The 14,051-nt window shown below is 36.1% G+C and overlaps 1 protein-coding gene across 1 annotated transcript; it reads right to left on the bottom strand.

Moving 5' to 3' along the window:
• Positions 1-5,069: 5,069 nt before the first annotated feature.
• On the bottom strand, positions 5,070-13,529 carry zgpat (zinc finger, CCCH-type with G patch domain). Its single transcript, XM_082155159.1, has 7 exons — positions 13,373-13,529; positions 12,482-13,080; positions 11,525-11,658; positions 11,089-11,256; positions 7,724-7,840; positions 7,226-7,631; positions 5,070-5,904 (listed from the first exon to the last, which is right to left on the bottom strand). Exons 2-7 carry the CDS (start codon positions 13,033-13,035, stop codon positions 5,766-5,768), a joined length of 1,518 nt encoding a protein of 505 aa, XP_082011285.1. The 5' UTR covers positions 13,036-13,080; positions 13,373-13,529; the 3' UTR covers positions 5,070-5,765.
• Between the last annotated feature and the right edge of the window lie 522 nt (positions 13,530-14,051).

The raw sequence follows: 14,051 nt of genomic DNA, 5'->3' as shown, positions 1-14,051 counted from the left end.
ACATTAAAGGGTTGTTCACCCAAAAATGTTACTTCTGTCATTAATTACTCACCCTCAAGTCATTCCAAACCCGTAAGACTTTCGTCCCATAAGACTTTTCGTGAAGATGAATGAAAGTCTTACAGGTTTGAAACGACATGAGGGCAAGTAATTAATGACAGAATTTTCATTTTAGGCTAAAGTTAAGTCACAAGGTCTTGCGCAGTAAAAAATCTCAGAGAACTGGGATGTCTCTCAAAGCTCCCCAAAGCACAGACTCTTGATACCACTCTGCCAGGGTCCACAGTTCAACGCAGAAGCCATCCTGCATGTATTATAGTTGTGGGGGAGAAGGTATGGTAATCTGCACCCGCTGCACTGTGTGAGACCACTCGCAAGTCACATGGTCTGATAAAAAAAGAACATATATATATTTATATCAAACTATAATATTCTACTGCAGAAAAAAATAATTTTAAATAAAAACATTTAAAATAAAATAATGACTGGCACCTGTAAGGACCATCTTCAGAAGCCTTCAAATAGTAAAATTCACGTTCCCCCAGATGCTTTTTCTTGGCTAATATCTCAACTACCTCAGTTCCAGTGATTTGTATTTGGGTTTGCACAATGTTTTCCTTTGGGACTGCAGGCTTCTCATGTTCAACACTTGGAAAAACAGACAAACTAATTGCAATCTTCAAAGCAAAACAGAAAATAAGTGAATCAATGGAATGATTCAGCAATAATCAACTTACCTGAATTGTCCGAAATGAGTGCTGAATTTCTTTGACAGGAGTCTTTGTTCCACACAGTCTCTCTGACTGCCATCTGTGATACCAGCTGAGGTAGTTTAACAACAGAAGGATCATTTTGCGGTGGAGACGAGGTCCTAACACTGAGGGTGCGAAAAGGTGAGGGTTCTCGCTTAAATGCTGGTGTGGCAGAAAGAGATTCACGTGTTAGCAGTCGAGGCTGAGAGGCCGCCGGTTCAAAACTGCAGTCTGATGAGCAGTCAGACCTGTTTCCTCTCTTGCTTTGGGTGATCGCAGGTCCTGCAAAGCCATTTCCTTGAGGTTCTCTCTTCGGTAATGATATTACTGATTGCACATTGAGCTTGTGAGGAAGTCTTCTTCAAGCCCATCTTCTGAAAAAACAATCACTATTTCATGTTGTCCTCCTGGCAACATGAATCAAATAGCAGTATCTGTCCAAATAATGAGCACAGATCAGTTTACACTGACCACTTAATACTGCATTATTACAAATAAAATGTCCATGACTACAGTACAATTAGCCTAGTAACTTATTTAGGCCCACAGTAGCCTACTTTTTAGAGAAAATAGAAATTTGTCTCAAATAATTAAAATGGTGTAACGTTAGTTGTTGGAACTTGAATCCTTACGAAATTTAACCATGCATGTTTTACTACAAATAAAAAAAACCAAAAACATGGTTAATATAGTTAAACCATGGTAACCACAAAGTAACCATGGTTTTGCTACACTAACCATAGTTTAACCATGGTATTTGTAGTAAAACTGTGGTTATACAAATGGTAGCTAATCAATCCGCCAAAAAACATGGTTAGCCTACAGCACTTTTACTATAATAAACCATGGTTCATTGCAGTCCACAGGAGCACATTACATTAACGTAAAAGCATAGTACGGTATAAGTACACTACACTTGCTAATAGAAATATATACAGTATATATATATTTTTTTGTGTGTGTGTGTGTGTCATTTTCACAGTTTAAAGGCCTACTTTAATTTAAATACTAACGTTACCGAGGCAGTGTGTGTTGCTTGGATACAAAGAACGAGAAACAATCCCATAGTTTGTTGATCAAAAGTTTGTTGGTCAGACAAAAAGATAACTCCCTGTGGGAAATATACCTGGCTGCTTTTAGAGGGGTTTGGTGTTTGCTGAGAGACCGGTTTACCAGGTATCCATCAAACAAGCATCATATGACATTTTATATATATATATATATATAGTAGCCTGTTTAGTCTCTTCCACAAGGGATTTCTCTGTGAAGGCCTGTGGTGTTTGTTCCATTACGTTTATTGACCGGCATTTTGGATAGATTAATAGTTTAACAATGGACTGTCCTTTATAGGCTACTGTGGCTTAAGCTTTCCTACACTGAAAAAAATGTTATGTTGACTTTACTTAATTTTATTATGTCAAGGGGTTGCACGAAATACATTTATCTAAATCCAGATATATTTTTTAAGTTGAGTGTACTTATATTTTGTAAATTGGTTGTACTTATATTTAATAAGTAATTTCAGATTAATTATATTCATAATTTTAGCTAAACTATTTTGAGTTGAATTTACTAAATTTTTTCAAGAATCAGCCTATGAATCCCAACAATGGTGACAATTATAAAGCATGTTGCAGTGCATTCTGTGTGCCACCAATCAAAACTCATTCATGGCTCCCATCATGCATTGCTGCATGAATAAATAATGAGCTTATGATCAGAGGTGATCTGTTTGTCACCATTGCTGAGATTCATACGCTAATTCTTGATGTCTGTGTGTGCCAACATAAAAAGATAATGTTGAAGTTTTTTTTTATTGATTTGATCATTTGGATTTCATTGAAAAGGCTAAAAATATTATGCTGTACAAGGACAGCGCTGCTATAATTAATAAAGTAAACCTAACTCAGAAATGGGGCTCTATATGAATTCAATGATTCAGGTCAAAAGATTGTGAAATAATGATTATGTTAAATCACAACCAACACCATCAGATCACCTTTTCTATTTGTTCATCTGGCTGTTGTAACTCAGGTACAGCAGCCAAACAAAGTCTAAAGTTAACCGTTTAAGGGTAAAGAGCCCAACTAAAACACACACTGATCCCCATAATGGTGACTTAAAATTACGGTTTAACATTACGGTTCTGTCCTTCAGTGATTCTGCTGCAAAATGATGTCCAAAAGACATCTTTTCAACGTCTTTGTCACAAAAGTCGGACGTTGAAAAGACGTCCACTGAGGAGCCAGAATGAACGTTTTTATGACGTCTTTTTTTGACGTGTTCTGCACGTCCGATATAGACGTTCATCGAACCTTCGTACAAGGTTATAACTAGTTCAGATGTGGCCATTGTGGACATATTTCAACGTCATTTATGGTCTCATTTAGACATAATTACTTTGACTATTGCTGTCAGATGATCTTAGTGAGAATTAACAGAGGTTTAGATGTTGATATTTGTTTAATTTGAAGTGTCACCATTGTGGTGATTAGTGTTTGCTTTAGTTGGGCTCTTGGTCCCCGTTCCTTTTACTTCAACTTTTATTTGATTGCTTTAACTGTGTGTTTGGAAAACACAATTGTTGTGGCAGAGAAAGCCAATAATAAGTAAGATCAGCTGTTTTCAGCTTATTGATGATGAAATCATCACAAAAAAAGCATTTAATGTTGTCAGATGCTTTGGCGTTCATAACCACCAACCTTGTGGAACTGTAATATTGGTTTCAAAATCATTAAAATTATCACTTATTTGAAGGTGTATAAAAAGAATGTGCACATGATGTTTTGAACAAGTGTATCATGTAAACACACAGACATCAAGATTTTGCATATGATTCACAACAATGGTAACAATAATAAAAAAAAAAAGCTTCATGCTGCAATGCATGATGGGTAGCTTTCATAGTACAAAACTCATCCTTAATTCCCAAGCTTTTTTGTTTTGATTGTCACCATTGTTGTGAATCATATGCAAAATCTTGATGTCTGTGTGTTTACATGATACACTTGTTCAAATGCCAAAGCATCTGACAACATTAGATGCTTTTTTTGTGATGATTTCATCATCATCAACAAGCTGAAAACAGCTGATCTTACTTATTATTGGCTTTCTCTGCCACAACAATTGTGTTTTACAAACACACAGTTAAAGCAGTTAAATAAAAGTTAAAGTAAAATGAACGGGGACCAAGAGCCCAACTAAAGCAAACACTAATCACCACAATGGTGACACTTCAAATTAAACAAATATCAACATCTAAACCTCTGTTAATTCTCACTAAGATCATCTGACAGCAATAGTCAAAGTAATTATGTCTAAATGAGACCATAAATGATGTTGAAATATGTCCACAATGGCCACATCTGAACTAGTTATAACCTTGTACGAAGGTTCGATGAACGTCTAGATATCGGACGTGCAGAACACGTCAAAAAAAGACGTCATAAAAACGTTCATTCTGGCTCCTCAGTGGACGTCTTTTCAACGTCCGACTTTTGTGACAAAGACGTTGAAAAGACGTCTTTTGGACATCATTTTGCTTAGTGGGTCAGGAGTTCTTAATTCATCTTTGACGTCTGTCTGTTATTCAGATATTTTTGTTTAAACATTTTTAAATGGTTAACTTTAAAGGAATTGATTTGATTATTACTCAATTCTAATGTGTTAAATTTTATTAATAATATTGCTTGTAATCTGCACAATTTTATTGAGTAGATATAGCGTATTCATTTTACAGTGTATATGGATATTAAATTAAACTTATTTTTTTCTAATTACTTTTAATTTAATGAAATTAACTTGTTTTAAACAAGGGAAGTGAATTTGAAAATTAATAATAAAAAATAAGTAGGATTAAATGACACATTAAAATCAGTGAAATTAACCAGATAAAAACATTCAACATTTACAAGGGGTCAGAATAATTTTTTTCAGTGTATTAACGCCGATCTATCTTGCAGAAAATTAACCTCTCCAGAAACTTATGCAAACCACATTGTTTTATAAGTGCAGTTGTGTATCCAAATGGACTGGATCCTTAAAAGAAACATTTAAATAAAAAAAAAGAATGAATCTGAATTAAGTATCACATGCCATTCTTTATGTGTTATCTGTTATTAGAGACCAAGTGATGGGCTATGAACATACAAATCAGTGGCATACAGTGGTGCTCTGAAATGAGGAGGGAAAGTCCTCCGTTTTTTTAATAAATCAAATGTAAATTCATGTCCCAGTTAAACTTAATATAGTCAGATTTTCCTGGTTAAATAAGCATTACTTTACATCAAAAAAGAAAAAAAAAGAAACAAAATACAATTCTATTTTTTGTATTGTTCAATTTATTAAAACCAAGTAGGTTAAATCTCATAAAACATGGTCACTCACAGATACGAAGATGCATCTTTAATTTCCCCAAGCTGTTTACCAGTCATCATGTTTTCAGGTCATTTCAAGTTTGATTTGGGGTAATATCTAAGTGGCTGAGTTGTTTACTTTTTTTAATTAGTCTTTCCATAATGCCATCACTTTGTTCATTCAGAGTGACACACAGGATTTATCATAAAACCCAATCATATCCAATCATAGCACAATGGAGGCATTGCCTCCTCTCACGTGACTTGTATTCATTCTCAATTACCCCCCATTAAACCCTCCGCACGCTTCAGGGGGACTGTTTAAACTCAATGGGTTCAGGGGAGGCTCAAGAGACGAGGCGTCCCGCTGTAACTTTACCTACTAGTGTTGCTGTTGGACAGTGTTTCTTTCGAAAAACGAGTGACTTGTACACTTTTTTTATGTAATAGAATATTTGCTTTGTTTTATTTTTAGATAATGGATTGGATTTATACAATGGCACTGCCTCCACTGTAAGATGCAATGATAAAAATGTATTTCACACATTCATCATCATGTAGATTTTTTTTTAATACCCAATAACTGTATTAATGTTTGAACACACTAAACAAAATTCCAAGTAACAGTATATAAAATAAAAAAAAGACAGTAGATTTGTCAGAATTCAGTCATTTTCTTATGTGTGTCTGCTTTCTTTTGCTCTCTCTGGATGGACTGTTCCTGAGCCTTAAGCTGCTCCAGCAACTTGCGGGAAGCAGCGAGCTTCTCCTCCATTCGACTGACCAATTTAGCATCCCTGAGAACAGAGAGAAAGGAAAGACTTAAAGAAAACTGAGAAAGAGACAAAAAATAACAGTGTTGGGGACTAAAACTGAAAGGAGCAATACAGCTAACTTCACTTTTTCAGTAGTGTGACAATGGGTAATTAACAGCAGTTTTCGCGATTTTTGGAAAACTATTATATGAGCAGCTTTATGACAGAGAAAACAAAGGTAATCAAACATACTCTCCAAAAAATTGGTCCAAATTCACAGCACTCATAAAACAGTAGACAAAAAGTACCTGGATGAACTTCTACTTCCGGCAAGATTTTGAGCGTGCAAACGATGAACACTTTTAAATATCCCATGAGGCCACAGGAGAGGATTTGTGATTGACAGTGAAGCGACGCAACTGACGCTGGTAGGTCACATGATAATATGGCGAATGTAATGCATCTGGATTACATCCATACTACACATATTCATACTATATAGAACGTACTGTTTTAGTGGTTGTGGAGTAATTACTTATCCAAAATAAATACCTACTCAAGAGAGTATGCGATCTAAGAGAGTTATCCAATCAATTAGTTCCCCTGTTGTGAAAATCAAGCTTTTAATGTTGTTTATATGTCTATGGGGTGTTTTTAATATGCTTTAAGACAAACCATTTGCAAATTCATAAGTCAGCAACATTGCTGAGTATTTTCTCCTTAAAACTGCAGTGAACCAAAGACAGTCTCAAAAACGAGGTTTGAATTCGCTGGTTTTTCCTGACGTCACAAACTACCTTGTAACCAATCACGTCAACGAGGGGATCTCTGAGCTGAGTGAGTGAGTGGAGGCGGGGCTAATTTGCATATTCATAGAACCGCTTATACTAAATGAGGCAAGGGTGTAGAGTTACATTCAGATCAAAGATGAGTTTTAAGGGATACAATTATTGACTACAGGGGGACTTTAAATGAAAGAAATGAGTCGTCAAACAGTCATAAAACAGATTCATCTGGAAAACTCATTGAAATGGTCTATATTAAAAAATGTGTCATCAGAAAGTCTGATTCAGCCAATCGGTTTGTTCAGACAGCTCATTTAAATAATTAAAATTCAGTTTAATGCTGCTGTTAATTACTATTTTCAACTCAATTATATAAATATGGTGATTTGGAATTATTTAAATCAAACTAAATGATTTGTTCAATTGAAATGAGCAAAATAATTTGTATGTCCATAAGTCTCCAAACAGCTTCAAATTTCAAAAGAGCAGACGGTAGTTGAACTGCTTCTGCAACGCTGATAAGGGTACTATTGAGAAAGAGGGGGTGATGAAAGGGAAGGAAAATGAGGAAAGCATACCTTCCATTTCGTTTTCTAAGAGACTTAGTGAGTTGCTGGATCTCCCTCTCCACTTGAGTGACTTTCTCGGTGGCCTGGAACAGACGAACATTCAGTGAACGTTTGACGCTCTTTCCGCCCCTGTAGGCCTCTGCACCAGTGACGGATGAGCTTGATGAATGAGATGCAGGCTGAGATCCATCACCAAGCTTAGAGTTCAGGAAATCAAAAACATTGTGGCGTGTTGATGTGGAGGCCTTCCTCTTCCTCTGTTTAGCCTTCGGTTTACGTGAGGCCGGGTTATCCTTGGCGATAGCGGCTGCAGTCTTTCTCTGAGTGAGCTCGGCACATATGTCCAATGAGCGGCCTTTGGGAAGAACTTGTGCCTGAACTGGCTCTACACGACCAGAGAGGGTTTTCCCCAAACCTATGAATACACAGAGACACTAGCTAGAAACGCATGCACAATACAGAAACGTGTTCTGATGGTTTAGACTGACGTCTGTTATGGTCACCTACCTTTACCAAGCTCGTAACCCATTTTCAGCATAAGCTTGGAGCCAATGCCACGTGTGTGAGCCTCCCAACCGCAAAACTCTGCACTGTTTACCTGGGCCATATCCTCCTCTATTGATACTGTAATGAGATACAAAGTCAACTTGATTTCAACAATACCCTGTAAATGTATTGAATAGCTCCAAATCTATGCATCTGTATTTGTGTATGGGCAGTGAACCTGCTCATCTGCTCTAATAACGGCTAAACTGCAGGTAGACATGTTAATGTGGGGTTAATTCATTTGACTCTTGAATTGAGCTGACATTTTAAAAATGATTCAACAAAAGGTCCATGTTGCTTTACTGGAAACAGTTAACATGCACGCTGACATTGTTAATTGTAATCTGATCGTAGAAGGGTAAATCTCACAGTAATAAATCCAATTAACACTTTAAAGGGAACATAACAATTTGAAATTATAATTCTCATAAAGAAATGCTTATTTTAGTAACATGTGCAAATGACTTGAGCGCTTGAAAACAAGTCCTCTAGATCAGTGTTTCCAAACCGTGTTCCCTTATCTGACCCAGATATTTCTGGTCTTGGAGTCTTTACTGATGAGCTGATGCTGATATTCAACTATAAGGTGTGATTAGGAATGGTTTGAAAATGTTCAGTGTTGTTGTGCCGCCAGGAACAGGGTTGGGAAACACTGATCAAGATAATGCGCACGCGTCGAATGTGTGTTTCTGCGCTCACGGGCAAAGAAGTATACTTTGAGAGCTTTGAACGGAGCAGAATGTGGAAAATTAAGTATTGGAGTGTTGGACCTAAACTTTGAATGTTTAAATATAGTTTAAGTGGAGCAAATTGTAACACACAATTATTTTACATTATTCTATTTATTTTGTACTTTTCTAACACAACTGCATGACCTTATTCTACATCTCTTAATCCTACCTCATACGTAAACTTAAAGCGACACTATGTAACTTTTCAACCTTCATAATATATTTCCAAGATCCTTGTGATGGTACATCGACTTACAATAGGTTGAATGACACGTCTGCCATAGCCTGACAGGGTCTGTATCGCTTTTACTGGCACTATGTAACTTCGGTGTTCGGGTAGTAACAAGAGCACAAAAAGAACTACAAAATTCGACTGCTTTACGGCATACGTCACTTCCCCCACCACTTCGTCAAATTTGGACGTGAGAGGCCAACCAGCGTTTGTTTTCGGCTTTCGTGCGCATGTTTTTGTCATGGGGGTTGTTTACACCTGGCGACTTCATGCATTTTCTCAGATCGGATAGCTATCCGATCGTGAAAAGTCCAGGTTTAAATGCCCTCCGAAACGCATTTGAGACGGATTTGAATCCGATCCCTCAAACCACTTCAGGAGGAGATCTGGGACGCATTCCAGACGAAACTGGACAAGTGTAAATGCATATGGTTTTTGAAACCACATATGTAAATTGTACTCCTCCCAAAAATGCTAAAAAAATAAATAAAAAAAACGTGTGAGAGCGTTGTACAGGCTATTATGTTACAGATATGACGACGCGCTGGAACACGCATCACCGCAGATGAGCAACTGCATCAATCCAACGTGCAAACTATCGCAAATCAAAGTGAAAGTAAGTCGCAGACGCTTAACACACAATCTTCATCATTAAAAGTAAAGAAACGAAATGATCTTACCAGGGCTGTTACTGCTCTCTCTTATTGCGGTCTTTGATTTTGAAATTTTAGCTGATGATCTATAAAATGCAGCTCATATCTGTTGCTTTCGGTGACGTGCACTCCATTAAATCTGCATAAAGCGCAAGAATTGAAGATCGAATTTAAATCCGTTTCGCAAAAATACATTTATGTGACCAGGTGTAAATGGAATCGTTTTGATAAATCAGATAGCTATGCCTCACGAATTAGTTTGCCAGCTGAACTCAGGTGTTGTGAGGTGTATTTATCACGTAGTCCTGAGGGATATCAGACGACGCTGTTGATTGATTCCTGCGATTATCATGAGAACAGCTTTCAATATCTCACATAATTATCATAAATAAGCCTAACGTAGAGGTTGTAAATAGTGTAAACGAGCACAATTTGCTAACTATTATGATAAATTGCAATCATCATGTCTAATGACATCATAACGGCCAATGTTATGAAATAATGCGACGTACATTTAACTTAATTGATGTTATCTGGCATTTTGTAATGTTTACATTCCAATAAAAACAACACAAATTAAATTATACAGTAGGCCTAGACTATAGACTATTTACTTGTGATTTAGCTGCAATCATGTAAAAATGTTATAATATAATTTACGACAGTGCAAGTATTCCACACCGACTCTAGGGGTCGCTGTTTGACAAAAACACAATTTCTACTTAGTGTGGCTTTAAGTCCCCCTGAGGTTAAATAAAAAAAGTTTTTATTGTTGTTTATATGTCTATGTGGTGTTTTTAATATGCTATAAGACAAACCATGTGCAAATTCATTCATTCATGTCGACACCATTGCTGAGTATTTACTTCTTAAAACTGCAGTGAACCAAAGACAGTCTCAAAAACGCGGTTTGAAATCGCTGGTGTTTCTGACGTCACAAACTACCTTGTAAACAATCACGTCAATGTGTGATCGTCAACGAGTGGACCTCTGAGGTGGTGTGAGTGAGTGGAGGCGGGGCTAATTTGCATATTCATAGAACCACATACTAAATGGAACAAGGTAGTAGAGTTACATTCAAGCTATTTTAAGGCATGAAAAAATAACTCAAAGAAAAAACGTTTAAATATGTAATTTTGGTGATCAAAGATGAGTTTTAATGGATACAATTATTGATTATAGGGGGACTTTAACAACCTTTCAAGCAGAAATTAAGTGTTTATTGAGGGAAAAGTCATAGCTAATAGTTAGGTAATAGTGAGAATTGGACCCTAAAGTGTGACCATTTTTTCCTATTGTACCAAACTCATATCGAACTGCGAACTGTCGCCTTTTTTCACCTTTGTTGCCACTGGCTTTTGGCTTGCTTAGTTGGGGACATTAAATTTAACATTTCATTTCATATTCAACAATAATATTGATCTGCCTACATTGACACCATTATCTGAGAACTGAACTGAGCTGGACATTGACATCACGGTTTTCTCCAGAGCGGCTAATATATATATATATAAATGAACTAAATTAATTACTTTTTTACTTTTTTGTTGTTGTTTTTAAGCAAAACAGAATATATTTTGTTTTTGAAGAGAAATAAGAAAACCTGGACAGTTCTTTCAAGAGATTCACACAGACATATTTTCCTCAGACTGTGTGCATTACAGTATATAAATGTACATCCCAGGGAATGGTGTAATTACGCTTTAGCACCTTTAGCATAGCCGGCATCACACTGGTCAGTATCATCCTCAGAGTCCGATGAGGAAGAAGAGGAATAATCATCCTGACGAAGAGGAGGAATGATCCCATCAGCCTCCAGCACAGCCTCTTTTAACAGCAGCGAGTTAAATTTCACTGTGTAAAAACCACCTTCAATCCCTGGAAACAGAGAAACACAATGTCTCATGCACGCTTGTAATGTCTTGCACTGTTTTACCAGATCGAGCGAATGTACTGTTGTGTTTTTGTACAGTCTATATTTGAAGCTGCAATTTTCCATTAAATTTCCCCTTGGGGATCAATAAAGCTTCACTCTCTGTCGTGTAAATTGTGGGGAAGGTAACAAAAAAATTATATCATGACATGTAGCAATATCTGTTCTTCCTTTTATTTTTTTTGTTGGTGGTCAAATAACTCGGTTTTGTACCTGATATTCTGGCTGGATACCAGATGCCATCTTCATGCTTGGCCAAACACGCAGAGCCCAGCTCCATGTTACTGATGTCAGCCTCCAGGAAGTCTCTGAGCTCTGATACACACACCACCTCACCATGAGAGAACCTGATAAACACACTCTGGTCGTGACGGTGTCAAGATCAATACATTTCTTAAAATATCAGATAACTTTTTATGAAAAGACAACTAGATTAGTGTTAAAATGTTATGTAACTCCCCCCAAAAATGTCATTTTTTTAACCCAAGTAAATATTTTATGTATCATATTGAAAAGTTTCATTTTTTTATTTAGGTAATTATTAAATGCATGCTATTCATATATAAAACATATTTTTTACCTTGGAAATACATATTTTTATTTTATTTAGGTAATTATTAAATGCATAATATAACCTTCAAAATAAATTTTTAAATTAGAATTATGAAAACATACGTTTTAGGTCATTATTAAATATATTATTTATTTATTTTATTTATTTTTTTACCTTGAATATATATATATATATATATATATATATATATATATATATATATACACATACATACATACACACACACACACACACATATATATATATATATATATATATATATATATATATATATAATTATTATTTATATATATATATATATATATATATATATATAAATGTATTAACATTTATATTCGGTTAATATGGTATTTAATATGATATTTTACTTTGAAAATATAATTAAAAAGTTTTATGAAAATAATTATCAAGATGTGTGAACTCACATGTATTAAATGTGTAAGGAAAACACTTAACGTTTTGTTTTTAAAATGTGGACATGTTTATATCTGGCAGTAAAAAAAAAACTAAACTGACTCCACACATTATATACCAAGCTTACATTAAACATGAAAAAAAAAAAGTGTGTGTGTGTGTGGGGGCATAAAATGCAGCACCTGCAGTTGTCCATGAAACGGCACTTTCCTTCAAGGTAGAAGCCGCAGGGTTTCATAGATTTGTGTGTGGGATGAAGGTAAAGCACCCGGACTCGAGCCTCTTCTTCTTCTTCTTCTGGCTCTTCATGGCAAACCACCATGGCGTTATGGTACTCTAGGGTTCCCCATGAGGTACGGTAAGGCGCACATACCTTAGTTCCACTTATATCCTCCACTTCAGGTTCAGGTTCAGGTTCAGTGTTTTGTTTTACCTCAGCAGAGTTCTTTGACAGTTCCGCATTGAAAGCTGCAAACTCATCATCAAAAAACGTCTCCTTAGTAAGCGATGTGGGATTTTGGTTTGTCGAGTGCTCCTCCAAAGAGGCCAGCAGTTGGCTTTTTCTGACAGACAGCAGGCTGGATTCTGTGAGCTCAATGAGCTGCTGCAGGTCCTCCTTCAGCTTCAGCAGGTCAGCCTGCTCCGCTGAGCCCAAGCCAGCAGATAAAGCCACCTCCACCTGCTGAAGCTGAGCGCTGTAGGTCTTGATGGCTTCTTCTAGACTGCTTTCGTCCATGGTGAGGATCAGGCTCTTACATGACAGGAGCTCACTGTGGCAACACTGCAGGAATAGAGCAGGCAAAGAAAGGGATCGTGCAAACGTCACGTTATGAAAAACAGTATACTTTTTGCAGATTTCAAAATCAGCTCCTTATTAAGAAATGATCTGGTGTTCATGTGTTGTATATATGGGATATCTCATGGGAAAATAATATAATGATGCCGGTTAGCTTTAAAGCTACGTTAGACAGCCCAATAGTTAGCACTCTCTAGCTAGTTTCCTTTCTGTCGTAATTCAAATACATTACTTTACATTTGTACCTGTTACAATGGATTAAAAATCACAGACTTACATTTTAACTCTTCCGTTGATCGTGTTCATGGCATTGTTTTGTTTCTGTTTGGACAGAGACGGTGAACATTTCTTCCACCGGGAGTCACTCAACTTTGACCTCAGATACGTCATCAGTCAGCGCTTACCTACATCCTATTGCAAACCAGCTTTGTTTTTGTTTATCCGATTTATATATATTGCAATTCTGACTGTACATTGACTATGTTTGTTTGAAGTGCAATAAAAAAATAATAATAATAATAATATTGCAAACCAGCTTATTTACGTTTTTTTAAAAAAAATTGTTTTAAATTAAGGACTAAATATTATACATAAACAAACTAAAACTAAGCTGCGGTGTTTTTTAAATGTTTATGTATTCTTTTTTTCTTTCTTTCTGGTGGCTTATGTTGTTAAAGATATGACTGTGTAATGCCTCTTGTTCTTGTTGCACTGAATAAAAACAAATCAGTGCATTTACATTCCATTCAGTATTTTGTATTGAATTGCTCTATAAACGTACATTACTTACTGTGAAAAAGTTCTTATGAAAAAAAATTACTCATTCCCAGACACTCCTTTTATTATTTTGAGTGTATAATATTTAAAGTGATTAAAACGCATGCGCACACTCACATGAAAATCAGGATGGTCAGGAAGACATTTTATTTGGCCTTAATTCATACAGTTTGTATGTA

This window comes from Leuciscus leuciscus, assembly GCF_965113295.1.
Source record: "Leuciscus leuciscus genome assembly, chromosome: 23".
Lineage (NCBI taxonomy): Eukaryota > Metazoa > Chordata > Actinopteri > Cypriniformes > Leuciscidae > Leuciscus > Leuciscus leuciscus.
Note: the sequence above shows the minus strand (reverse complement) of the source record. Positions and strands in the feature narration are given on the sequence as shown.